Genomic DNA, 24271 nt, shown 5'->3' on the forward strand with positions numbered 1-24271 from the left:
ATTTATGGTACATGCATGGAGTACTAAATGTTGATGAAATCAAAAACTAATTGCATAGTTTGGTTGTACTTTGCGAGACGAACGTTTTGAGCCTAATTAGTCAACGATGGGACAATTATTACCAAATATAAGCGAAATACTACAGGGCACTACAGTACTGTACAGTAAATCTGCCGCCGCCGATTCGGTGCAACTAAACGAGGCCCAAACACCAAACACTGGGCACCGCGCACGCCACTAGGACGAGTCAAAACCGTTGCGCGCGGGAATCCTCCTCCACTGGCAGCGCCAGCGGAGCCCACAGTCACCGAGCGCCCACACACCATAGACCATACCCGTTTTGTTTACTGCTGCACAGTGACAGGCTGAAGCGGCACCCTCTAAGGCTTTGTATGTTAGCAAGCCAATCACTTCACCGACCGAACTGTGTAGGCCAAGAATCTTGATACAACTAAGGGCCTGTTTGGTTACTTTGTAATCTTTTTACACCAGCAAGTAGCTTCCACTTGTAAACTACTGTGCACAAGAATACCATTAACTTTTTTTTTCACCTGGAAAATGTTGTTTGGATGGAAAGTATGCCTACAGCTGCTCGCGGTGCACTGCTCTGCTTGCTTGCAGAGGTGAACACAGGTGTCGCAGCAAAATGTGAAGGCCGCCGCTGCCACCAGGCGCAGATCACCGTCGATCAGAGGCTGTGACCAGACTGATGTCTCTATTCGAATTTCAGCACTACCAATTTACTTGCACAAATTCTGCAAATTTTAAGCTATATGAACTCAAGAACAGACTGCACAGATCCATGGTGGAGAGCGATGGCTACGCACCTGCTGATAGGATGGCGAGCTCACAGAAGAGGAAGAACATGAGGAGCATGCCGGCGTCCCCGAGGTAGATGAGGCTCTCCGACCGGCGAGGATACTGCCGTGAAGCGGCACCGATACCCGCCGACAGCCACCACGTAGAGCTCCAGGAGATAGGGCCCGTGGACAGGGGCTCCACGTGCAGACCAGGAACACCGGCGGCTCAGCGCGAATCGAGTGACGACCGGGAACAGCGTCCCCCGCTGCACGCGGCAGCCGAAGGACTCCATCGGTGGCGCCGCCGTGAGATTCTCTTCTATCGCTGGAGTACGGCAATACGCCAATACGGCACCGCGCGAGATCGGTCGGTGGGTACAGCCGTGTGGGTAGGGCTGCAGGGCGGGGGCACGACAGCGGCGGCCAACGGCGATGGCGGCGGAGTGCGCGAGGATGGGGACATGGGGCCGCGGAAGCGGGAGGGGTGACCGATAGGTGCCGTATTCTTTCCAGAGCAGAGTAGTAGTTCATTACTTTACACCGGTTTTGACTCACTCCAGATGTAAAATAAATGTGCTCACCAGCCATCCAAACCACCAATTTAGATTTAGGTTGGAAAAATTATCAGACCTGTAATTTACAAGTGTTTTGGACTAAATACCAGCCTTCCAAACATAAGATGTAATTCAGGGACAAGTAGCAACCAGGGGGAGAATCCATGCTAGATAGGACAATGATAATAGAATGTTCTAGAAGACAATGGAAGCTAAGGGCCTGGGTACACGAGAGAGCAGTAACTTATACTTCATTAGCAGGGACCCCGCGCGTTGCCGCGGGCAAAAAGAGCAAGCTGAAAAAGCCGAGTTGCATGGCATAATTGCAAATTAGGTCACTTCGGCTCACAACAATTTGACTGTAATAACAACAGTGATATGGAAACGAACTTTATAAAAGCAAGATTGTTCATTACATAATGAAATGGAGCCTATAAGTTGTGAACGAAATCGTTACTTCTGAAACCTTAGACCATTGGACGGAGTGTCCTGAAAGCACACACCTAGAGAGTGCCAGAGTAGGCTTTAGGTTTGTTTCACTTCACTGTAAGATTGTTTCACTTCACTTCACTTGAATGTAACAATGGTGTAAGGTGCAAAGGACAACCTAGAAAATTGTGTGAGGTGCAAAGGATCCATGAGCTAATAACCTTGCATAATTGAAGCTTGATGTGAAGGGACTCCATGCCTGGGAAGCAAGCTGCAAGGAAACCTGAGGGAAACCTGAGCAAACCTGAGGAAGGCGCTTGTCATCTCATCTTCATGAACCTAAATGACACTGTATTTTTGGACAAACAAAATAGGAAAAGATGTAGATTCAGTAACCAAAATTTTAATATGGCTTCAAACTAAAATCCTAAAGTTTACACAAAGTATGGTTAAGCTGAACTAAGTGTTAACTTTATAAGTTCTACATTCTGTATAGTAAAATCACATATAGTGATCTGAGATGGAGCGTTTATGGTAGAATCATATATTTAAATATACTGCTCTAAGATAGGCACTCAATCACAAATACACCAAGGGAATGTCTACACAATACGGTCAGACACGAAAATAACTGAATTGCAGAATCCACAAAAAAATTATTCCACTAAATAAGAAAGAGTTACTGCATTCCAGCTATAAAACTAACATGGTATATCAAAATCAGCCAATGTTCATTAATCAAGTCACTGGGCATCGCCTATTGCACAACTGGCTCACCTAGAATCATCCCTTGTCAAAACCGATAATGTTGCATTTGCACAGGATGCTGCAACTCTTGGTCCTACTTCAGCAGCCAAAAAATGCTACCTGCGAGAATATTAAGACCAGAGATGTGAATAGATCTTTACACAGATTGAGCATGATCACATATATTATAATGGCATACAAAACTGCACGGTATGCAACTGCGACCTGCAAGCTGCGAGGGTTTACTAACAGAAATTGTGAACCTATTTGTTTCTTTTGTTCACCTTTATATAATGCTTCCAAGTCCCACCCAATGCCCCCCTGTTTCAGAGTTAGCATCTTCACACTGAAATATTATTATGGACCACCTATTCCTGTATTCTATTGAAGTTGTTATCATCATAACCAGGAAAGTGTGACACAAAGTCTCCTTTTATCTGAAACAATATTCACATGTCTCGGTAAAATCTGAATAGTATTTAAGCAGTATTAAACGATAAGCTCGAAAGAAGATGAAGGAACACGGGTACACATCAATATTTCTATAGTCTATAATGTAATATGTTCAGGAGAATACATTAAGATTTAGGATTTAGGATGTACGCAGAAAACAATTGCAGTATTAAAGGGATGAGGTAGGTTTTGTAGGCCTGATCTGCTGGCCTTTTCTGGATTGCAGCTGCAGTTGTTGCTGCAGAGACCAAACTGCTTATATCCTGTAAAGTGTACTGCTTGTGTTCACCTACAGCTGCAGCAGGAAGATGACAACTGATCCGGATGTTGATTATGTAGAACGTATACCTAGGGTAATTTAGGAAGAAACAATAGGGATAAGCTGCAAAAGACATACATTGGGCAATCTAGAGGCATGCAATAGTATAGTAATAACATGAACCTTTATGTATCTGGATTAACCGAATCAAATCGGCATTATCTAACCATTCTAGAATGCTTCAAAGTTGATCAACCTTAAAGAGAAGCTCACATCATAATCGACGTTTGTGTTTTTTTAGACATTTGGATAATATATTTCAGTTGCATGACTACCAAAAAGAAAAGGTAATTAATTGATTTATGGAGAAGTTCACATCACAATGTACCATGTTTGAACCATAGTACATGAAGATAAAAATATCGGTAATTAACTGGAGGCAGCCATTTCAATAAGAGATGCAGTCAATCAGCAGCTCACATCAACCTACAATGTCTTTATATCTGATCTTCTGAGCACACAATAAACTATATTATTATGACATACTATTATGGCATGAAGCACACATATCCTTACGCCGATAGACAGGGCGAGCAAAGTCAGAAAAAGGACATTTGAATTTATGATTTATAAGAAGAAAAAAGAGGTCTTTACTCGATGGAACCAAAAATGGGTTTGCCAAACCATTTTGAGCAAAGCATTATTGGATTGGCGAGGCAGCAACAGTACCTCTGTTGGTGCTGCTTGTTCTGCCTTCTGTCCATGCACTCATCGGACATGAAACTGGAAAAAATAGGAATCTGTTAGCAATAATCTTCTTTTTTTGATGCACTTCTTGGCAGATAGCATGCAACAATCCATATTAAGTACATCACAATTACAGCATGGTATAAAGTACGAACTGCAGGAAGGTGGCAAGTGGTAGATCAAAAATTGTAGGGAGTTATATGATCAAAGAATGTAGCACAAATCTTTATATGAACAAACAGAACTAAGGAATCAGGACACTGTTGAGAATGGCAAATGCATGAAGAATTTAACGTTGATGAGCCAAACCTTTTGTTTTAGCAACGACAGCTATTACATTACATAGATCAAAAGCAAAAAAAATCTGATCTATATAAATGAAATGTGGTGAGAAGAAATTCCATTGAATACAACAATACAAAAAAGGGATGACCACATATCGAAATTTGTGTACCTGTGATTTGAATGATTCTATACTTTTTTCTCCACGAACATGTTACCCTTAAATGGGTGTCATCTGTATCTGCTCGTATAGCCTATGCATCAGAAAATATCCTCAGGCTTATTAATCCTGGCAGCAACATGTTGAAATCTATATTCCTGAAGTATAGTGAGAACAAATTCCATGAATATAATAATATAAAAAGGAAAAAATGCACATAGAAATATATATATATATATATATATATATATATATATATATATATATATATATATATATATATATATATATATATATATATATATATATATATATATTTGCCACGAACTCTATGCCATTGAATTACAGAAGTCCCATGAGGCGTCCAGGCATAGGCGCTTGTTGGGATAAGGAAATATACAAAGAAAGAACAATAGGTTGCATTTGGCATGAGTTCAGTGCTGGAATTGTTTGAGAAATAAGTCAGGAGTGTGAACTGGCTAAAAATAATATTCCCTCCGTTCCTTAATATAAGCCATATAGATTTCTAAAGAAAATTCCAAAATATAGGTACATATCAGCTCCCACGCCGATTAGTTTGGAAACCTTCCCACCGTACATAGCACATGCCCCAGCCAATCCTTTAGATTTAGTAAGCAATCTGATTGGGAGAGAGAAGATGGCCTGATTTTCCTTTTTTCTTTGGTCTTACATCCTTCCCCAAGCCATGCATTAATATTGGTGCTAAAAACTATATGGCTTATATTAAGGAACGGAGGGAGTATATGTAACACATTGGGAACTCAATTTTTAATGTTGGAAGTGCATTAGGATGTGACCACATGGAAATGACCAGTAGATCATACAAAAATAACAGTTGGCACCTAGAAGTTTCTTTCCCAAATGGAAGGCATATGCTTGTGGTTGCGCCTACTGGGTTATTTGTAGTACAATAATTAATCAAAGTGCATCCGATTAACTTGACTAAGGGAAAAATGACTACTATAGGTTTACCTTTGAAACAGGTGGCAAAGGAATTCCACTGATAATGAAGTTGGCATCCTTGCTGCGGAGGTTACTCCCATTTTCAATGAACTCCTTAATAAATATCTTGATTATCGTATTAATCATTGCAGTCCACTGATAATAAGGAAGTAGGCATCCTGCATATGAATACCTGCATATAGTAACATCAATTCAGTAATGACATACTTGTTGCGCACACCAAATGAAAAGCTGACATAAATATACATTTATCATAGGCACCTTCAGTGTCAGCTGAGCATGGTGGCACATCAAATTGCTGGAGCAATGGTATACCGGCAGAGTGAGATGATAGGCGGCGGCGGATGGAATGGCTAGGATCACCAGTTGGCCGGTCGTGACAAATCTAATTAAGAAGCAGACTAATTGTATCAGCAACAATGTAACAGACATGGTAAACATGGAACAATCAATTAGCATGGAGCAGAGAGCATGAAAATACTAAAGAAAATTGCTAAAAGAGAAGCAACATGGTATACCGGCAAGGCAAGCTGATAGGCGGCGTCGGATGGAATGGCTGGAATCAAAATCGAAGGCAGTGGGAAAGGCATCAACACAGCTCGGTAGGTCTACATCCACCAGACCATCAACATCTGCATTAGCAACCTCTAAAAAAATGGCATGGTCATTTATTGCTAACAATAAGAAATGAAGGAAGAATTAAATTGGCAAGAAATGTACTCACGTGGAAGCCTGACGCCCGGGTTGCCTCGCTAGGGTTTGCCCGCGCTGGGGCTCCCGTGGTAGCGCGGCACAACGTCGGGGTACCGAAGCCGGGAAGAGGGAGGGGTAGAGCGTGCGGCGATGGGAAAGGCGGACCGCGCCGCGAGTCGGAGCCGGCGAGGGCGGAGCGGCTGTTTCCTGGCACCGGTGGCATCGTGGGTACCAGCGGCGGTGGCGCAACCTTAGGTAGGGGGAGGGAGGACGTCGCTCGGGAGCGCGGCATCGCCGGAAGCTGCGTGGAGGCAGGGGCGGCGATCGGAGGGCCTGGAAGCGACGGAGGGGAAGAATCGGGACGGAGAGGACGGGTGAGGAGAGATCGAGAAGCCGCGAGGCGGTGGGGATTTCCGTCACGCTGGAGACGCGAGGGGAGAGGATAAAGGAACGGGCGAACGACTACGATGGATTCGTAGGAAGGAACGGCTGCGGTGGCACTGTAGGTGGAACAGTTAATGAATAGGAGCTGTCGGTGTTTCGAACAAATACCAACCGGTAAATTTATATTGTTGCGCGTTAGGCTCGGATGGTGTACTAAAGGACACAAGGTTTATACTGATTCGGGCGGAATGTCCCTACGTCCATTTTGCTGCTGCTCGTGTTATTAGTACCGAAAAAAGTTCGTGCTAGCAGGTACAAACGGTCGAGAGAGGGACAGATCCCAAGTCTCTTATGGAAAGGTCGAAAGGACGCCAAGAGCTCGGTTGCTGCTTGACTATGTGTTGTGTGTAGAATTGATCCATCCCCCTAGTGGGGTGCCCTGCCCTCCCTTTTATAGACCAATGGGGGAGCAGGGGTTATAGATGTGAGAAAGAGGAAAAAACCAAAGGTAGATGAGTTCCTTCGAAGGTGTCGGGTCTTCCTTTACCTTGAGCCTGCCCTGCTGTCATGGCAGACCACGCACGGGATAGCATGCCTTGCTGATCCTGATAGGGCCGAGCTCTGGCTTTATTTCAGCGAGTGGTCACGTCCCATCCTCTCCCGGCGGACGGTGCAGTGTGTCAGGGTTCCGAGCCATTACTCTGCGGAGAGTAGATGGGGAAGTGACTATACGCCTGTTACTATTGATGACGTGAGTTCTCTCTTGGACCGTAGTGGTTGTTGTATGCCTGTGTTAGTATTCGCGCCCGAGGGCTAATGGTGACGCCTACAACACTGTAGGACAAAAGTCAGCGCCTACAACACTGTTCGGGCTCTGTCAGGTCGGAAAGGGCTTAAAGCGCCAGTCCCGTCGTATCCTGGCGGTACCTTCCTGCAGGTGTGCAGGGCATGGTCCTCGGTACTGCGGTTGACCTGAGTGTCCTGTCTTACCTCCTGCTCGTCATCAGGAAGGAGCAGGGTGCAGTCGTCGGGCGAGGAGCCAGCCCTCAACCGTCGAGCGAGGCGGAGCTAGCCCTCAGCCGTCGGGCGAGGCGGAGTCTAGCCCTCAGCCGTCGGGCGAGGCGGAATCAATCTTCCGTCGTTTGGCAAGAAGCGTAGTTGCGTTCTTGTCTGACCGGAAGCGTCAACGTTCAATGGTTATTAGTTCCACCTCATTGGGTATCCCGGTATTAGATTCCCGACAAGAGCTGACGGGAAAATCTAGAGATTTCATATATGATGATAGGAGGAACAAGAAGAACAGTTACTGTATAAGAGATGGGGATGTGTTTGGGTTTCTGAATGTATAATCCATTGATGCCCTCGTTGTCTTGTCTGTTCCCTTTGTACCATTGGCCCTCCAGCTCCTCTAAATGTATACTCGCGTACCTGACACTGCAGTACGATCGTATCGCAGACGTCCGTCCAACAATCGAAGAAACTATCCAGACAAGAAGTGAAGGCGTGGCGCCGCAAACTAGCTAGTACTACGTACATCGTCCACGTCAACAAATTTCGTCTATCTATATGGTGTTGGAGCTTTAGGAAAAGTGTGCTGGTTAGTATCATCGCGATCCCTGGTATATATTTGTACGTTTGTACAAGTAGTTTAACTTTTCTATGAAGGTACAAACAAATGTTGACATGTCCAAGGCCAAAATGATACCGTACGTGGATCAAGCGAAGTACTCCAATTATTCTAAAAAATGAAAAGGCCCTTTTTTCTTGGCTTAGTACTCCACTCCCTGAAGTCTTAAACTCCGAAACAACATCGTATCAGTGGGACGTGAACGCCTGCAGTATAAGAAACCAAGAAACCAACCAGATCATCAACGTCCAATGGTTATTAAAGCGCCGTCCCATCGTATCCTGGCGGTGGTTATTAAAGCGCCGTCCCGTTGTATCCTGGCGGTACCTTCCTGCAGGCATGCATGGCATGATCCTCGGTACTATGGTTGACCTGAGTATCATGTCTTACCTCCTGCTCGTCATTAGGAAGGAGCAGGGTGCAGTCGTCGGGCGAGGCGGAGCCAGCTCTCAGCCGTCGAGCGAGACAAAGCCTACCCTCAGACGTCGGGCGAGGCAGAGCCAGCCTTCAGCCGTCGGGCGAGGCGGAGTCTAGCCCTCAGGGGTCGAGCGAGGCGGAACCAATCTTTCGTCGTTCGGGCAAGAAGCGTAGTTACTTTCTTGTCTGACCGGAAGCGTCAACGTCCAATGGTTATTAGTTCCACCTCATTGGGTACCCGGTATTAGGTTCCTGACAGTAGCCCCCGAGCCCCGGGTGATTTAGATAGAATCGCCCGGGGGTGATTTGACTTGCCAGAGGGTGCGCGCGAGCGCACCCGACGGGTGTAGTCCCCGAACCCCCGGGTGATTCGGGCAGAATCGTCCGGGGGGTATTTCGATTCGCCAGAGGGTGCGCTCCCCCGAGCCCCCCGGTGATTCGACTTACCAGAGGGTGCACGCGAGCGCACCCGACGGGTGTAGCCCCCGGGTGATTCGGGCAGAATCGCCCTGGAGGTATTTCGATTCGTCGAGGGTGCGCGCGAGCGCACCCTTCGGGTGTAGCCCCCGAGCCCCCGGGTGATTTGGATAGAATCGCCTGGGGGTAATTTTGGACCCTTCGCAGGTATGGCTATGAGATTCGGTTTTTGTCAACTGGACAGTTTAAATGGAACCCTGGTATCCCGTTTGCGGGGATTCATCTAGGGTTAGCCCGGTTGGGACTTGATTGCGGATCGAGGCTCCCTTGAGGCTTGTGCGCCTGAGTTCTGCCCGCTCATGGGCCCATCCCTCGTTGGGACAGCCATCGAGACTATTGGGCCAGCCCTTGAACTCCTAGGCCCAGGCGGGCTGGAGAAAAGCTTTTTGACCCATATCCCTTCTGTGGGAAAAGAGTCCTGGTCTGCTCGGGAAGACGAAACGTCTGGCGTGATTTTGGTGGGAAAGGATAGGGATCGTGGGCGCATATCCCGCGACGTGACATGGTGGTGTATCGTGGTAGGCTTAAAGACCTAGGCGGGCGGTTACTCTCCTTGCATCCGTCGCCCCTATAAAACCAAGGGGTTCGCCCCTAGGGTTCCGTACTTTGCCTTCTCGCCTTTGCATCTGCAACCTCCGCCGCCAATCGCCTAAGCCTCCCGCACCCGTATCGCAGCCGCCGTCAAGCTCACACCCGCATTGCAGTCGCCGTCAAGCTCGCATCCACCCCCTCCCAATCGTTCAATGGAGTCGTGGTGCAGATCTGACATCACCCCTCAGCGCCTGGAGGGCCTCATTCACCGTGGCCTCCTTTGTCCGCTGACCGTTAACGAGGAGTGGTAGCTGCCCGGTAATGAGGACGAGCCGTCGCCGCGCCGAAGGGTATGTCGTGTCCTTCGCTCGCTTTCACGAGCGAGGATTCGCCATCCCCGCCCCGAAGTTCCTTTGGGGGCTGTTAGACTACTATAAGGTGGAGTTGTAGCACCTTACTCCCAATGGGGTTCAACACATTGCGGCATTCGTCGCCCTATATGAGGAGTTCTTGGGGATTGATCCCCATGAACGGACCGTGATGCCTAAGAGGGGGGGGGGGTGAATTAGGCAACTTAAAAAATCTAACTCAAAACTATGGCCTCTTTTTCAACCTCTAGCAAAACCTATGCAAAAGATAATCTATTTAGATGTGCAACTACGATTTTGCTAGTGTGTTGCTATCTCTACCGCAAACGTAGTAAATTAATCAATGTAAATGCGGAAGCTAAAGAGCAAGGTAGAGATATGCAAACTCCCGTCGACGACTTCGGTATTTTTACCGAGGTATCGAGAAGCGCGCAAGCTTCCCCCTAGTCCTCGTTGGAGCCCCTCGCAAGGAATCCCTCGCAAGGGCCAAGCTCCCGGCCGGGTAACTCCGTGGATAGCCTCGGGCCTTCCCCACACGCAAGTGGGTCTCTGATGTGCCTCTCGGCAAGCCTCTCCCGGATGCTCCCCGCCGTCTTCACTATCAAGCTTCCGGTCGAAATGCCACGGGCCTTGTTCCCTCTAGTACACGGTGGCGGCCACACCACAAACGCGGTTGGTGTGATCTCACAAGACTTCAAGCCCCTCCGATGTACAACACTTGTGCTCGCAAGCACGGGGTGGAAGAGGTGTATAAACCTCACTAAACACTAGGCAAACACCTAGAGCAAGCGCATAAGCAGTGGTCTAATAAACCTAAGCACTTCGCAAAGCACTTATGCTAATCACCTAATAAAACACTAAGCACTATGCAAGTGGAGATCACTAAAATGGTGTATCAACACCCTTGGTATGTTTCCTCAGCTCCACTCTCTCAAATGGCCGGTTGGGGGTTATATTTATAAGCCCCACTGAGAAAGTAGCCGTTGGGGTCAAACTCCTGTAAATCTGCTACTGACCGGACGCTGAATCGTCCTAACCAGACATTTCCGGTCGTCCCGACCGTTGCAGCCGCGAACCATCGATCGAACGCTGCCAGCGTCCGGTCATCTGCCATCGGACGTGTCCGGTCGTAGTTTCGTGCGCCTGGAACCTCTCTGTACTCGATCGAACGCTGCATTTCTGTGTCTGATCGGTTGCCGCCAGCGTTCGGACCTCGCGTCCGGTTGCCTGTCTGCCGAGCCACCGGTCCAGCGTCCGGTCGCGCTTCCAGCGTCCGGTCGCCTCTGCGAGCTTGTTTCTTCGCGATCTTGCGTACGGCTTGGTTCCTATCTTCATGCTTAGACTCTGCTTGATATCTTGGGTCTTTTCTTATGCTCCTAAGGTCTTTCTTATGGTGTTGATCATCGGATCATTACTTCGCCTTTGTCCAAGTCATGTCTTGCACCCTGTTGGACTACAAAACAAACACTTGCAAATTTATTAGTCCAATTTGGTTGTGTTGGTCATCAAACACCAAAATCCAAAGTAAATGGGCTTAGAGTCCATTTTTCTTACACCCCACTTAGACCTGTGGCGGTATCTCTTCACCATCAACCTTCTGAAGAAGTGGGCTGGGAAGCAAGAGCTAAGCGTGTGGTGGGATGTGCCGGCATTCATCTCCGTAACAACTGGGTGAATGAATACCCATCAATGCATCTGTCGACCTCCAACAAGGGGTGGCATTTGCATTGGTTTTATGTCACGGATGATGTTGCCGCCCCCTTGCCAGTGTTCTTCGGGCGCATCATCGAAGAGGTCCCGAAGTCGTGGAAGTGGGGTGTCCCGGACAAAGATAAGAAGATGATCAAGGACCATCTCACCGCCCTCCAAATTCTGAAGGAGAGGGGCATGAAGGGGTCAGGGATCATCGATGCCTACCACATAAGGAGGGTGGCGCCGCTGATGGCACGCGCGCTTCCCCTGCACCAGATGGTGCCTGGAGCATCGCTCGAAGGGACGGTGCTTGTCGATGAAGCGCTCACCCCTCTGAAGTGGCACAGCGCATCAAGGAGGTGATGGAGCCTTTGAAGGACCACGTCAGCGTTGTCCTTGATTTCGTGTATCCAGTGTTGGGGCATTCCCCAATGCGACCGGAACTGGGGTTCATCGACTTTGTAAGTTCTCTTTCCCTGTGCCTCCTTTTTACTTAAATTCCTGACCCCTTGGTGCTGACATTGGGATAGTAGGACCAGCTGAAGAAACTTGTCTTTATGGATTGCCCATCTCCGCTACCGAAGGACAAATTCGTGGCGGTGGCCAACCACGCCATGGCCGAGTGGCAGAGGAAGACGAAGGAGTCCAAGCGGAAGAAGAAACAGTAGAGACAGTAGGCGCGGGAGCAAGGAGAGGAGACAGACAGCAAAGACAACAATGATGATAACGACGAGGTAGTTGCCGATGTGGAGTGCGATGTCCTAGAGGGTGAGGATACGTTTAAGGTACCCCCTCATCCACGTAGGGACCCTTCCCATTTCACACGGGAGGAAGCAAGTCCGTGCGGTCGGTAGAGACAGGCCAAACCATCAGGCCGTCCTCAGGACAGGTGGAAGCGGGCGGATCTGCCACTGTGCCTGGGGTGCTGATGGAGGGGGGTGGCCCCACTGCCATGCCCCACGAGCTGATAGGGGTGGGTGGATCTGCCCCGCGCCCAAGGCACCGATAAAGAGTGGCAGCTCCACCGCCACACCCTCGAAGGTAAGGGAGATGAGCCCCTCTACCCAGGAGCAGGAGGCAGGCTCGAAACGGTCTCACCTAGATGAGTTGGAGCAGGAAACTAGGGGTTCGTCCCCAAAATGTTCCTACCACCCAACGACGCTAGCGTAAGTCACCGATTCCTCTATTTTTCTATTTTTTCTATTTTTCAGTGTGACCTTACGCCTTTTAACTCTTTGCAAAGTCTTGAGACAGGGTCGTTCTTTGGCACTGGCGCCCAAGAAGAGCATTGCTCTTTAGGCGTGGCGGGCGCCGTTGCCCGCCGTTGCTCCTATTTTAGGCAGGAGCAGAGCCGATATTACAGGCTCGTCGGCAACTACCTCGGCAACGCCCGTGCCCTCGGTGTGTCAAGCGGACACGAGGGCTAACGGAGCGCCCTTGGGCATCGCTGAGCAAACAATAGTGGAGGTGACTCCACCGCCTATGTCAGAGCTAATGGAGCTACCGCCCATGCTTGTGGCGCCCTCTGTGGCGGGCATGGCACCGCGAGTCAAGGCCCCAATGTCACAAGTGTAGGTGGCCATGACCGCAACAAGCTAGGCATAGCCAGACGCAACCATGGTGGTGTTCGAGGAAGCGGCACGATCCGTGCCACTGGTGGCCCAGGCGACGGCGCCCGAGGTGGGCCAGATGGAGGACATAGCCAGAGGGTCCCCGGGTGTCGTGGCGGTGGTGGAGAGGACCAGTAGGGGGTCGCCCTCAACCCTGGTATCAGGGGGCAGCCGCTCGCCCGCGCGGGGTGAGTCGCTGCTCCAGTGGATGGATCCCCAAAACCCAACGTCGGTGCTCTTCTCGCTCAACAATGCTGCTGAGAGCATAGAGCAGGGGAGTCTCGACAAAGGGATCTTAGTGATGATGGATGTCCTAAACCAGGCCAGGGGCATCCTACATGACATCATTGTTCCCAATGGTTGGGTATTCTCTTGATCTTCCCTCTCGCTTTCTTCTTTCTCCATGTATTTTGTATTTTTGACACTGGTCTTCTTTTTAGTCCCTCATTGCTCATAGCCAGGAGAAATCTCGGTTCCTCCATGAGTAGAAGGTGGAATGGGACCACCTCACTGAGGAGGCCTGGCTGCATGGAGATGTGAGCACCCAGCTTGCCGTCGCCCAATAGCGGGAAGCCAAGGCGCGTCGGGACACAGAGGAGATGCATGAGATGTTCTAGGATCTATCGATGAGGGTGCAGTAGGACGAGCTACTCTAGAAGGATGCTAAGGCCTGCCAGCGGGCTGTCGACCTCTTGGCTGAGTTGGAGATAGAGCAGGATCTCAAGCTGGAAGCCGAGGATAGGTCCGTGGCCCTACAATAGAGGGCGAATGTGGATGCCAAGGTGATTGCCCAGCTACACCAGGAGCAAGATGAGCTACGCCAGACTGCAAAAAGACTCCACTTGAAGTGCGGCACATCCCGCGAGGAGCATGACTAGGCCATCCAAGAGCGCAACGAGGTGCGTCAGGAGGTCAGCTCCCTCCGAGCAGATCTTGGAGCCACGGTGACCCAAAGCTAGAGGCCGAGAGCATCTCTGCTGGGCTAGGCACGGAGCTTGCCGAGGTGCGTGGGATTCTTTAGGCCGAGAGTGATGAGCATGATCTCCTACGCGCTACCATCAGGGTTGTTTTTGATGACCTAGGGGTGGCACGGCCGGAGGAAACCGGCTCACTTGCGGCCTGTGCCCTAGATATCACATTGCGGGTGTGCCAGCTTGGAGAGAATGCCTTTCACGCCAGGATTACCCAAGCCTTTGTTGTTGCCCACTCTCATTATGATTAGGAATAACTTGGAGGCAATGAGCCTTAGCTTCGCGCCTGGCTACAAAAACTTTGAGCTAGCTAAGATTGAGAAGGCGATGACTCCTATCACGCAGAACCTAGCAGACAGGCTGAAAGACATAGTTCTCTCTCCGAGGAAGTAGTTAGTCGAATAAGTTTGATAAACATTTATCTATAATATGTGGACAAGTGTTGGTACTTTTGTGTCCGAAAACATATTCGTAATTTTGTTTCGCAATTTTGTTTCGTTCGTTTGAGCTTACTTTCTTCCCTTCTGTGTTTGAGAAAAAAGGTTTATGTGATTGATCCTTCTATTCGTTAAAACTATAGGGCCCAAGATGTATAAGGGGGAAATTTTGATTGTGCTGGTGAGCAAAGTTACCATAGCCGTCGGGGCATGGGTTTTTTGTAGTCTTACCAGGCATGCTCATTTATCTGTTCCCACAAACCTTATCGTCAACCTTAATGCGAGGAAGAGGTCTGATGCAATGACTGTTTTGAAAAAGGAGTTATTTATACCTTTATCAGCCCTCGAGTGAGATCCTATCCCTTGCAGTCGCTGGGGTCGAATGTTACTGGAGACCGAAATGAGGGTAGCAAACTTACTCTTATATTCGCATGTACCCCTTACTTAGGATTTTAACAATCGTTCCATGACCGTGCGTTTGGTCTTATTGCTAGCCCGGCCTTCCCCGAGCCCCCACGCGTGGCAAGGATTCGGTCAAGGGTCGGTTTGTTTTGTGATTGTCGCCCCATCCACGGTTTCCACAACTAGAGGGGTTGAGGCGACGTCACTTGCCTCGACGGCTTGAGTGACATGCTTGATGAGTTCGCTAATAGGGTTGTTCGAACAGAATACAATCCCGTTGCTTTACGATAGGGTCAACAAAGCCCTCGGGTGGCGTTCCATTGCTCCTTGACCCGCCTTCCAACAAATTCCCCCTCAATGGGGATTCTTTGGGCTCAGCTAGAGGCTGGATTGAACTAGAAGGTTGAGATGACCCTATCTGCATCAATGCGGTTTGGGCAAAGGCCATAGAGGCTCATCTGTGTTTCTCCCCTAGCTCTTGTTTGACGTGAGGCGGCCTCAGACCCTTCGTGGGACAGCCTTCAAACCTCAGTCTCTCAATCTCAGATCAAGCGGCTCGAGCCCCCGAGCCCCTTGGGGTATGATAGGGGTCGGCCGTGTTTCGTGCGTCACCCCATCCTTGGTTTCCGCAATCGGAGGGGCTAAGCTGACGACACTTGCCTCGACGGCTCGAGTGTTGTCCTCAATGAGCTCGCTAATGGGTATGTTTGTGTGGAATCCGGGTCCATCATTAGCTGATGGGGTCGGCAGAGCCCTCATGTGGCATTCCACTACTTCTTAACCCGCCTCCTGGTAGATGGTCGAGCCGTTCGATAGGCTCAGGTGGCCCATTGTACTCTACTCAATGGAGATTCTGTGAGTTTGGCTCAAGGTTAGAATAGAATGAGAAAGGTCAAGATGTCCCTGTCTGCTTCTGAGCGGGGTCAGGCAAGGCCACTGGGGCTCATCTCAGTTTTTCTCCCCTAGCTCTGTTTGACATGAGGTGGCCTTGAGCCCTTTACAGGCCGGCCTTCGAACCTCGGTCAGTTGCCGCTCATATCGAATGAGGCGGGTGCCGCTTTGGGGTGCAACACGAAGCATTTGAGATGCAGCGATTGCATATGCAATGTTTGGATGTATGGGATTAATGTACAATTTAATTGAAACGAAAGCAGAGGTCGATAATGTTACCTTGGTGGTATGAGCGATGAGAAGCTCTTACCGGGCATGTCCGTGTGGGGTTTGGGTCTAGCGTTTGCGATGGGACCGGCGCGACCTGCACGAGCATCGCAATTTTTCATTTGTCTCTCGGCGGCGATCCGAGCCATTTGATCGATTTTAGGCGACCTGATAGCTTCTCCTTGAAATAGATTCTATAGGAGGACCCCTCCGAACCCTTCTCGAGAACTGTGAATTCGATTATTCTGGTGAACAAAAACACTGTAGCCACTGCGGCGTAGGGTCTAGCGGTTCGTCTAGTTTTACTCAAAGTTTTACACCCGCACACCGCGTCTCTATTTTTTTAATGTAAGGAGGGGTCAGGCAATGAGGATGTCTAAACAAGTAGACACTCTCGGCAGCCCCCGAGCGATGTCTGTGCCCCTACCGTTGCTAGGGTTGGAAGCTCAGTAATGAAATTAACACGCAAAGTAAGTAGACAGAGGTGCTTATCTTTCAGTGGTCATTCGTTCATTGTCTTACCTGGGCCGTTCGATTGACCCTGGAGGCCCATTGGGCCCCCCTGGATGGGGGTTCCATTGTCGGGTTGTTTCATGGTCCTACATGGGGAAGCAGAGAGTCGCCTGCATGCGGGTGCGCTCTGATTCTCGCGCCCAGCGTGCGGTAGTGGTGGGCCATGCCTAGGCAATGTCCTATTTGACTAGGTGATGTCTCATCAACTAGAGCATATCCCATCGGTCCAGGCACGTCCCCTTGGATTCCCGTCAGCATCAATTTCCCATCTGCATTAAATAGTGGAAGGGAGAGAGTTTTTTGTCCCAACCTTTCGCTTTTCCTTAGCTATTGCGCCTCTTCCTTAAATAGGGAGGGAGATGGGAGTTCTCGTCCCATTCCTTCACCTGTTCCTGAGCTGCTACCTCTCCTCCTTTCTCCTTCTCACCGAGCGTGTTCGCATGTTGCGGCAGTTTCTAAGTGAGAGAGGGTAATGCGAGGGAGAGAACTCATAGATCCGTTCGTGAATCCGAAGTGCGATGTCGAGCTAGAGTTCATCCAACATAGATGAGATGGTGCTGGCCCACCTTTGCCGAGAAGGGGCCGCTACTGCCGAAGAAGGAGGCGCACCGGAGGGTGCTGAGCCTCATTAGCTTTGTCATCATCCGCGAGGCCTTCAATGGAGCTATACGAGGACTTCTTCCGGTGAATCTTCTCCGGGCAAGCCTTGTTGGTGGGGAAGCCACACAGGACTACATCGATAGGGGGTGGCACCCTTGTAGCTGCTCAGATCGGCCAGTTCATGAAGCCCGATGAGATGTCAGAGACATCCATCAGCCATGGCGGCCTTTCCTTAGTGGGAAGCGCCCCCTGTCCAGGTGCCGTTGTCAGGGTTACAACTTATCATGATGGCATGGTCCCTGGATGCCCTGGCGAAGGCACCACAATCACCAACATGGTGCTTAATATTGCAGACGATGGTGCCCTCTAGGATCCCGTAAAGTGGTAGGACATCACCGATGGAGAGCATGGCATGACGACCGTAGTAGTGCTTATAGTAGAACTAGTCAAAAACTGTAATCGAATAAGTTGTGGGGGAGCCCCTGTGTGAAAAGTCTTTTGTATTTATGAATACATCAATCCTTTTCATGATGAAGTCACTTTGTAAGCGATGAATTTGTGCAAAAAGTGAACAAGTTCTTAAATTTTGTTACAACAAACAGTTTTTCAGTTCTTCTCCCTCTTTTTGGCAAAGGAGGTTTAATGCCTTTTGACCCTTCCCATAGTTACGATCGCAAAAGACTCAGAGTGTGGGTGAGCTAATTCTAATCATCCTAGTGAGCAAGGAGGCCGTAGCCATTAGGGCATGGGTTTCCCGTAGTCCTACCAGTTATATTCAGATTTTGTTCCTAAAATCCTAGCCCTTAGGACTTACCATGAGAAAAGAGGGAAAACATAGAGAATGTTTGCAAAGATAACACAGAGAGTGTTTGCAAGGTAAACATACTTATATTAGCCCCCGAGTGAGGTTCGACCCCTCGCACTTGCAGGGGTTGGATGTCACGAAAGGTCAGGGATTTTGTTGACAAAAACTAATAAGAAAAAGTATGTGTTTTTAAGGGTAAAAGCGACGTAGCTGCTCAATGTTCCAGGCGTTGGTGAAGACCTCACCATCGATGGTTTTCAAGTTGTAGGTGCCTAGTCAGAGTACTTCCACGACAACATATGGCCCCTCCTAGGGTGGGGAGAGCTTGTGACGGTCCTTGTTGCTCTGCATGAGGTGGAAAAACTAGGTCCCCGACATTGAAGGCTCGGTCCCGCACCCGTCGGCTATGGTACCGACACAGTGCCTGCTAGTACTTGGCCGAACATAGGAGGGCAATGTCATGGGCTTTGTCTAGCTAGTCCACAACGTCTTCATGGGATGCCTTGGCTCCCTATTCATCGTATGCTCTGATCCTTGGTGCTCCATAGTCAGGTTAGTTGGGAAGACAACCTCTAAACCATAGACCATGAAGAAAGGCGTGTAGTCGGTGACTCGGCTAGGAGTTGTCCTCAGGCTCCAGAGCACTATGGGAGCTTGGCAACCCAGTGTGCACCGCACTTGTTCAACTGGTTGAAGATCTTGGGTTTGAGACCCTGTAGGAGCATGCCATTTGCACGCTTAACTTGACCATTCGTTCGGGGGTGCGCGACGGCGGCCCAATTGACTCGGATGTGTTGTTCATCATAAAATCAAGGAATTTCTTGTCGATGAACTGTGTGCCATTGTCCATGATGATGGAGTTCAGTACTCCAAAGCATTGGATGATTTTAAGGAAGAACAACATAGCTTGCTCGGACTTGATCACAGAGATCGGCCGAGCTTCGATTCATTTTGTGAACTTATCTATGGTGACAAGCAAGTGGGTGTAACCCTTGAGCACCTTTTTGAGAGGCCTAACCAGATTGAGCCCCCAGACCATGAAGGGCCATGTGATGGGGATCATCTAGAGTGCCTAGGCCAGGAGGTGAGTTTGTCGAGCATAGTACTAGCACCCTTCGCAGGTGCGCAAGATCTGCTCGGCATCGGCTACTGCATTGGTCTAGTAGAAGCCCTATCAGAATGCATTCCCAACCAAGGTTCTAGGAGCGGCATGGTGACCGCTGACCCCACCATAGATATCGCTCAGCAGAAGCTTCCCCTATTCGATAGGGATACAGAGCTACAGGATCTCAGTGTGGCTACGTTTGTAGAGTTCACCCTCTACAAGAACAAAGGACTTGGCATGACGTGCGAGCCGTCTAGCTTCCATCTTGTCCATCAGCAGTGTGTCATAGAGGAGGTAGTCGATTTAGAGTGTTCTCTAGTCGTCCAGAGGGTTAGGCTCTGTTGCTGGATCCTCTTCAAGCTCCATGACCTTGGGGCCGTCGGAGCCATCGGTTGGTTAGCCCATGAGGCTAGATTGGACAGACTGTTGTCGGCCCATTCTAACCCTTCATAGCGTACTGAGGGCTTGTGTTGGTCACTGGTGAAGATACCCATTGGCACCGGCTCTCAACTGGACGTCGCTTTTGCAAGCACGTCGGCAGCTTCATTGAGGCAGCTTGGGATGTGATTGAGTTTGAGGCCGTCAAATTTGTCCTCCAGCCATCAGACTTCTTGGTAGTACGCAGCCATCTTGGCGTCTTGGTAGTACATAGCCATCTTGGCATCATGGCAGCTCAATTCCTTCTTGACTTGGTTAACGACTAGCTAGGAGTCATCCTGGATGTCAAGGCGTTGGATGCCCAACTCAATGGTGATTCATAGGTCATTGATGAGCGCTTCATACTCAACCACATTATTGGATGAGGGGAAATGCAGATGAACCATGTACCTCATGCGAACCTCAAGGGGTGATACGAAGAGCAACCCTACGTCGGCGCCCTTCTTCATCAGTGATCCATCGAAGTACATCATCCAGTACTCTTGATCGACGACCGATGGTGGTGTTTGGACCTTGGTCCATTCCACGATGAAGTCAGCCAACACCTAGGACTTGATCGCCATTCTGGGGGCATACATGATGCCTTGATCCATCAACTTGAGTGCCCACTTCATGGTTCTTCCCATGTCATCCTGGCTTTGGACAACCTTGCTAAGGGGTTATGATGTCATGACTGTCACGGGGTGTGACTCAAAGTAGTGGTGTAGCTTCCTCTTGGTGATGAGGATGGCATATAGGAGCTTCTAGATTTGGGAGTAGCGGGTCTTAGAGTTAGATAGTACCTCACTGATGAAGTACACAGGGCGCTGCACCTTGAGGGTGTGCCCCTCTTCCTCCTGCTCTACCACCAGGGCAGCACTGACCACTTGCATGTTGGCCGCTATGTATAGCAGGAGGGATTCTTTGTCGCTTGTAGGAACTAGGATCGGGGGCCTTGTTAGAAGCAGTTTGACCATGTCAAGTGCCTCTTGGTCCTCAGATGTCCACTTGAAGCGGTCGGCTTTCTTCAAGAGTCGATAAAGGGTGAGGCCTCGTTCACTGAGGCATGAGATGAATCGGCTGAGGGTAGCGAGGCATGCAATGATTCGCTGGACCCCCTTTATGTTCTGAATCAGGCCCATCCTCATGATGGCTGAAATCTTCTTCAGGCTAGCTTTGATGCCATGCTCGGAGACGATGAAGCCGAGCAGCATGCCCCTCGGGACCCTAAAAACACATTTCTTGGGATTGAGTTTGATGCCATTCGCTTGCAGTTTCGCAAAGGTTTGCTCAAGATCGGTAACGAGGTGGTCGTCTTGTTTGGACTTAACAACGATGTCATCAACGTAGGCCTCAACGGTCCGCCTGATGAGGTCCCTGAATCATTTGAGCATACAGTGCTGGTACGTAGCCCCAGCGTTCTTCAGACCAAATGACATTGAGACGTAGCAAAACGATCCGAAAGGGGTGATGAACGATGTCGTGAGCTGGTCGAACTCTTTCATCGCAATTTGATGGTAGCCGGAGTATGCATCAAGGAAGTAGAGGGTTTCGCACCCCGAGGTAGAGTTGACTATTTGGTCTATGCACGGCAAAGGGAATGGATCCTTTGGGCATGCCTTGTTGAGACCCGTATAGTCAATATACATCCTCCATTTCCCACTCTTCTTTGGTACAAGAATGGGATTAGCTAACCACTCTAGGTGGTATACTTCCTTGATGAACCCGACCACTGAAAGTTTGGCTATCTCCTCACCGATGGCCCTATGTTTCTCCTCATCGAAGCGATGTAGGTGTTGCTTCATCGGCCTGGAGCCTAGATGGATCTTCAAGGTATGCTCAGCGACCTCCCTCAGAATGCTCGGCATATCCGAGGGTTTCCACGCAAAGATGTCTTTGTTGCTATGGAGGAAGTCGACGAGTGCGCTTTCCTATCTAGAGGAAAGCGTGGTACCAATGCATACCATTTTACCCTCAGAGCTGCTGGGATCTATGAGGACCCCCTTAGAGCCCTCTGCCAATTCGAATGACCTAGTTGACTTCTTCACGTTGGGCACTTCTTCGGTGACTTCCTCCTTGAGGGCGGCGAGTTCCTCAGAGGCGACGATTGCAGTGGCGTGGCCGCAACACTCGACCTCGCACTCGTTGGCCCACTGGAAGGAGGTGTCAACGATGATGACCCCATGGGGGCCCGACATCTTTAGCTTGAGGTATGTATAGTTGGGGACGACAATGAACTTCGCGTAGCATGGACGTCCTAGGATGGGGTGGAAGGTTCCGGGGAACCCAACCACCTCTAAGGTGAGGGTCTCAGTCCTATAATTGAACTGATCCCCAAAGGTAATGGACAGATCGATCTGCTCAAGTGGCATGGCCTGCTTTCCAGGCATGATGTTGTGGAAAGGCGCTCGGGTTGGGCAGAGGCGCATCCGGTCGATGCCCATCTCATCGAGCATCTTAGCGTACATGATGTTGAGGCTGTTGCCTCCATCCTTCAGTACTTTGGTGAGTCACTTTGGGCCAACGATTGGGTTGACCACAAGCGGATATCTCCCTGGATGTGGGACGGCATCTAGATAGTCGATCCTATCGAAGGTTATGGCAGACTCCAACTATAACACCCTAGGTGTTAGGCTTGCATAATTGCACTTGCATTTCATAAACATGAGCATCATTCATCCATGCATGAGCTTTGATTGTTTGGAACATGCTTTTGAAACATTGCAACATTTGTTTATATTCCATGTGTGTTTGTTTTATGAAATGGATAGTGCACAACACTCAAGTGCAACATGTTCAACTCACTCTTGAAACATGTCACTTACTTTAGTGAAACATGGTTAGTTAGTACTATGCAACAAACTCATGAAACATGGCTTTAAAACAAAAGGAGCAATTCACTTGTTTTCCCTTATTTCAATGCATGTGATGCTTGATTTTGGTATGATCAATGTGTGGTGTGGTTAATTATCACCTAAAACACCTTAACTACACTTAAGGTACATAGTGGAGCACTGTTCACGCTAACTAAATTGACTAATTATGCCCCTAAGTGAGGTTTGACCAAATTGGAAACCCTAGAACCAATTTGTTTGACCTTTTAAAAAGTGTTACTTAGAAGCTTTGCATGTCTGAGAAACCTATAGTAAAGTTGTAGTAAATTATATGTGGAACAAACTTTGTTTAGTGGCCAAGTCATGAAAATGTGTGGAACAGTCCCAAACATGACCCACAAGTCAGATTTGGGTGCTGATTCAACACTTAGAAAATTTTCTAAGTATTGACTGCATTTACAGTTTGGTGAAGCTGACTTTGGCATGATTTTACTCTGCATTGGTTGAGAGTTAGACTTTGATCCTTTAATAGAAATTGTAGATGGTATATAGGGCTTCAATTGTTGTTTAGATTATTTTCGCTAATGATTAACGGATTAGGAGTTTTATCGTCGCCAAAACTTGCTGTCAGTCGGCCTAATGGTTCTCTGATGGCGCGCTACAGTGCCGACCGTTTCAGAGGTTGAACGCCGTGTGGATGGCCACGCGTCGGCGCTGTGCTGCCTGGCCAGGCCACGTCGAGCCTCAGCGTGGCATTTCACTCCGCAGCGCTTGCCCGTGACTCCTCCTAGCTCACATTTCACTCTGGCGTTCTCCTCCGCATTTGCGCTCGCCCGCAGCAGCCGTTGAAGCTCCAAGCTCACCGCCAGGGCCTTTGCCGGTGCCAGCTCACACCGCATCGTTCATTTGCCACCACAAAGCTCCGTAGCAGTCCCACCTCATCACCTCGCCCGCCTTGCTAGCTAGAAGCACTCGGTAAGGTGTTCTCGCCACGCACGGCCTCGCTGGTGGTCTGCCACCGTGATCCATCGCTGTGGCCAGTCTATTTCTGACCACCACTTGCCTTGATAGCGTGTGCACTAGCTTCGTCATAGCTTGTAGAGTCTCGGCGTAGCTCTCGTTTGAGTTGTCTAGGTCACCTTCGGCGTCTCACCATCGGAGCCTCATCGCCGCACCGCCATGGCCGCCGCCGTAGTTGATAGCTCCGGCAATAGGTCTAGCTAGGTAGCTTAATCGGTGTGGGATGAAGTGGGGATTCACGTAGTACCGGTGACCTCGCCGGAGAAGCCACCGTCGGCGAGCTCCGTCAATTCCACGCCAATTCCACGCCGTGCTCTGTTTTGGTGTCAATGACATGCGGGCCCGGCTGACCGGTGGACCCCGGCTATCAGTGACTCTTATCCTGAAAGATAGCTCATTTGTTCAGTTTTGAATACAACTTTATAAAATTCATATCTCTAGTTTGGTGAATCCAAATTAGGTGGTTCTAATTTTGTTAGGATCCTCATGAAGTGTAGTATTTAGGAAAAATATAACATGAACACTTGAAGTAAAGTTTCTAGAAGAATTAAATTGCAACTTAAAATATGTTTTTAAATAAATGCAAACTTGTTTAATTTATATCTAAAGTTATAGTGCTCGAAAAATTATGAACTTTGTATGGTGAGCTGTTCTTGATGAGTAGAAGCTCTGATAAAAATTTGAGAGTCAGGGCATGAATGGTTTTTGAGTTATTAATTTTCCTTTTATAATTAGGTGATCCTTGTGTGAATTTTAATAATTAATCTATGAATCCAATGCGCATGAAATTTATTG

The 24271-nt window shown here is 49.0% G+C and overlaps 2 protein-coding genes across 3 annotated transcripts in view; both read right to left on the reverse strand.

The window, feature by feature from the left end:
* Nucleotides 1-1797: 1797 nt before the first annotated feature.
* On the reverse strand, nt 1798-6520 carry LOC136546305 (uncharacterized). 2 transcript variants are annotated; one of them, XM_066538282.1, is made up of 9 exons: nt 6140-6520; nt 5934-6062; nt 5677-5800; nt 5425-5587; nt 4444-4525; nt 3972-4025; nt 2815-3278; nt 2561-2650; nt 1798-2132 (listed from the first exon to the last, which is right to left on the reverse strand). In XM_066538282.1, the coding sequence occupies exons 4-7, from the start codon at nt 5539-5541 to the stop codon at nt 3109-3111; spliced, it is 423 nt and encodes a 140-aa protein (XP_066394379.1). In that variant the 5' UTR covers nt 5542-5587; nt 5677-5800; nt 5934-6062; nt 6140-6520; the 3' UTR covers nt 1798-2132; nt 2561-2650; nt 2815-3108. The 2 variants fall into 2 exon arrangements, 1 of the variants encoding a protein (XP_066394379.1); XR_010781327.1 differs by lacking the exon at nt 6140-6520 and having other exon boundaries at nt 2815-4025; nt 4444-4589; nt 5934-6110.
* A 1715-nt stretch (nt 6521-8235) lies between these two features.
* LOC136546306 (photosystem I chlorophyll a/b-binding protein 6, chloroplastic) overlaps nt 8236-24271 on the reverse strand; it is a 45174-nt gene continuing 29138 nt past the window's right edge. The window contains exon 5 of the mRNA XM_066538284.1: nt 8236-8325. Within this exon, the coding sequence (XP_066394381.1) occupies nt 8308-8325 (18 nt within the window). The 3' untranslated portion in view covers nt 8236-8307. The remainder of the gene's footprint in view (nt 8326-24271) is intronic.

This window comes from Miscanthus floridulus, chromosome 3, assembly GCF_019320115.1.
Source record: "Miscanthus floridulus cultivar M001 chromosome 3, ASM1932011v1, whole genome shotgun sequence".
Classification (NCBI taxonomy): Eukaryota; Viridiplantae; Streptophyta; class Magnoliopsida; order Poales; family Poaceae; genus Miscanthus; species Miscanthus floridulus.

Coding starts and splice junctions, on each gene's coding strand:
- LOC136546305 (XM_066538282.1), bottom strand. CDS start 5,541: ATGATTAATACGATAATCAAGATATTTATTAAGGAGTTCATTGAAAAT. Junction 4,526..5,424: donor CTTTGCCACCTGTTTCAAAG/GTAAACCTATAG, acceptor TCTGATGCATAG/GCTATACGAGCAGATACAGA. Junction 3,279..3,971: donor AACAAGCAGCACCAACAGAG/GTACTGTTGCTG, acceptor TTCCTGCTGCAG/CTGTAGGTGAACACAAGCAG.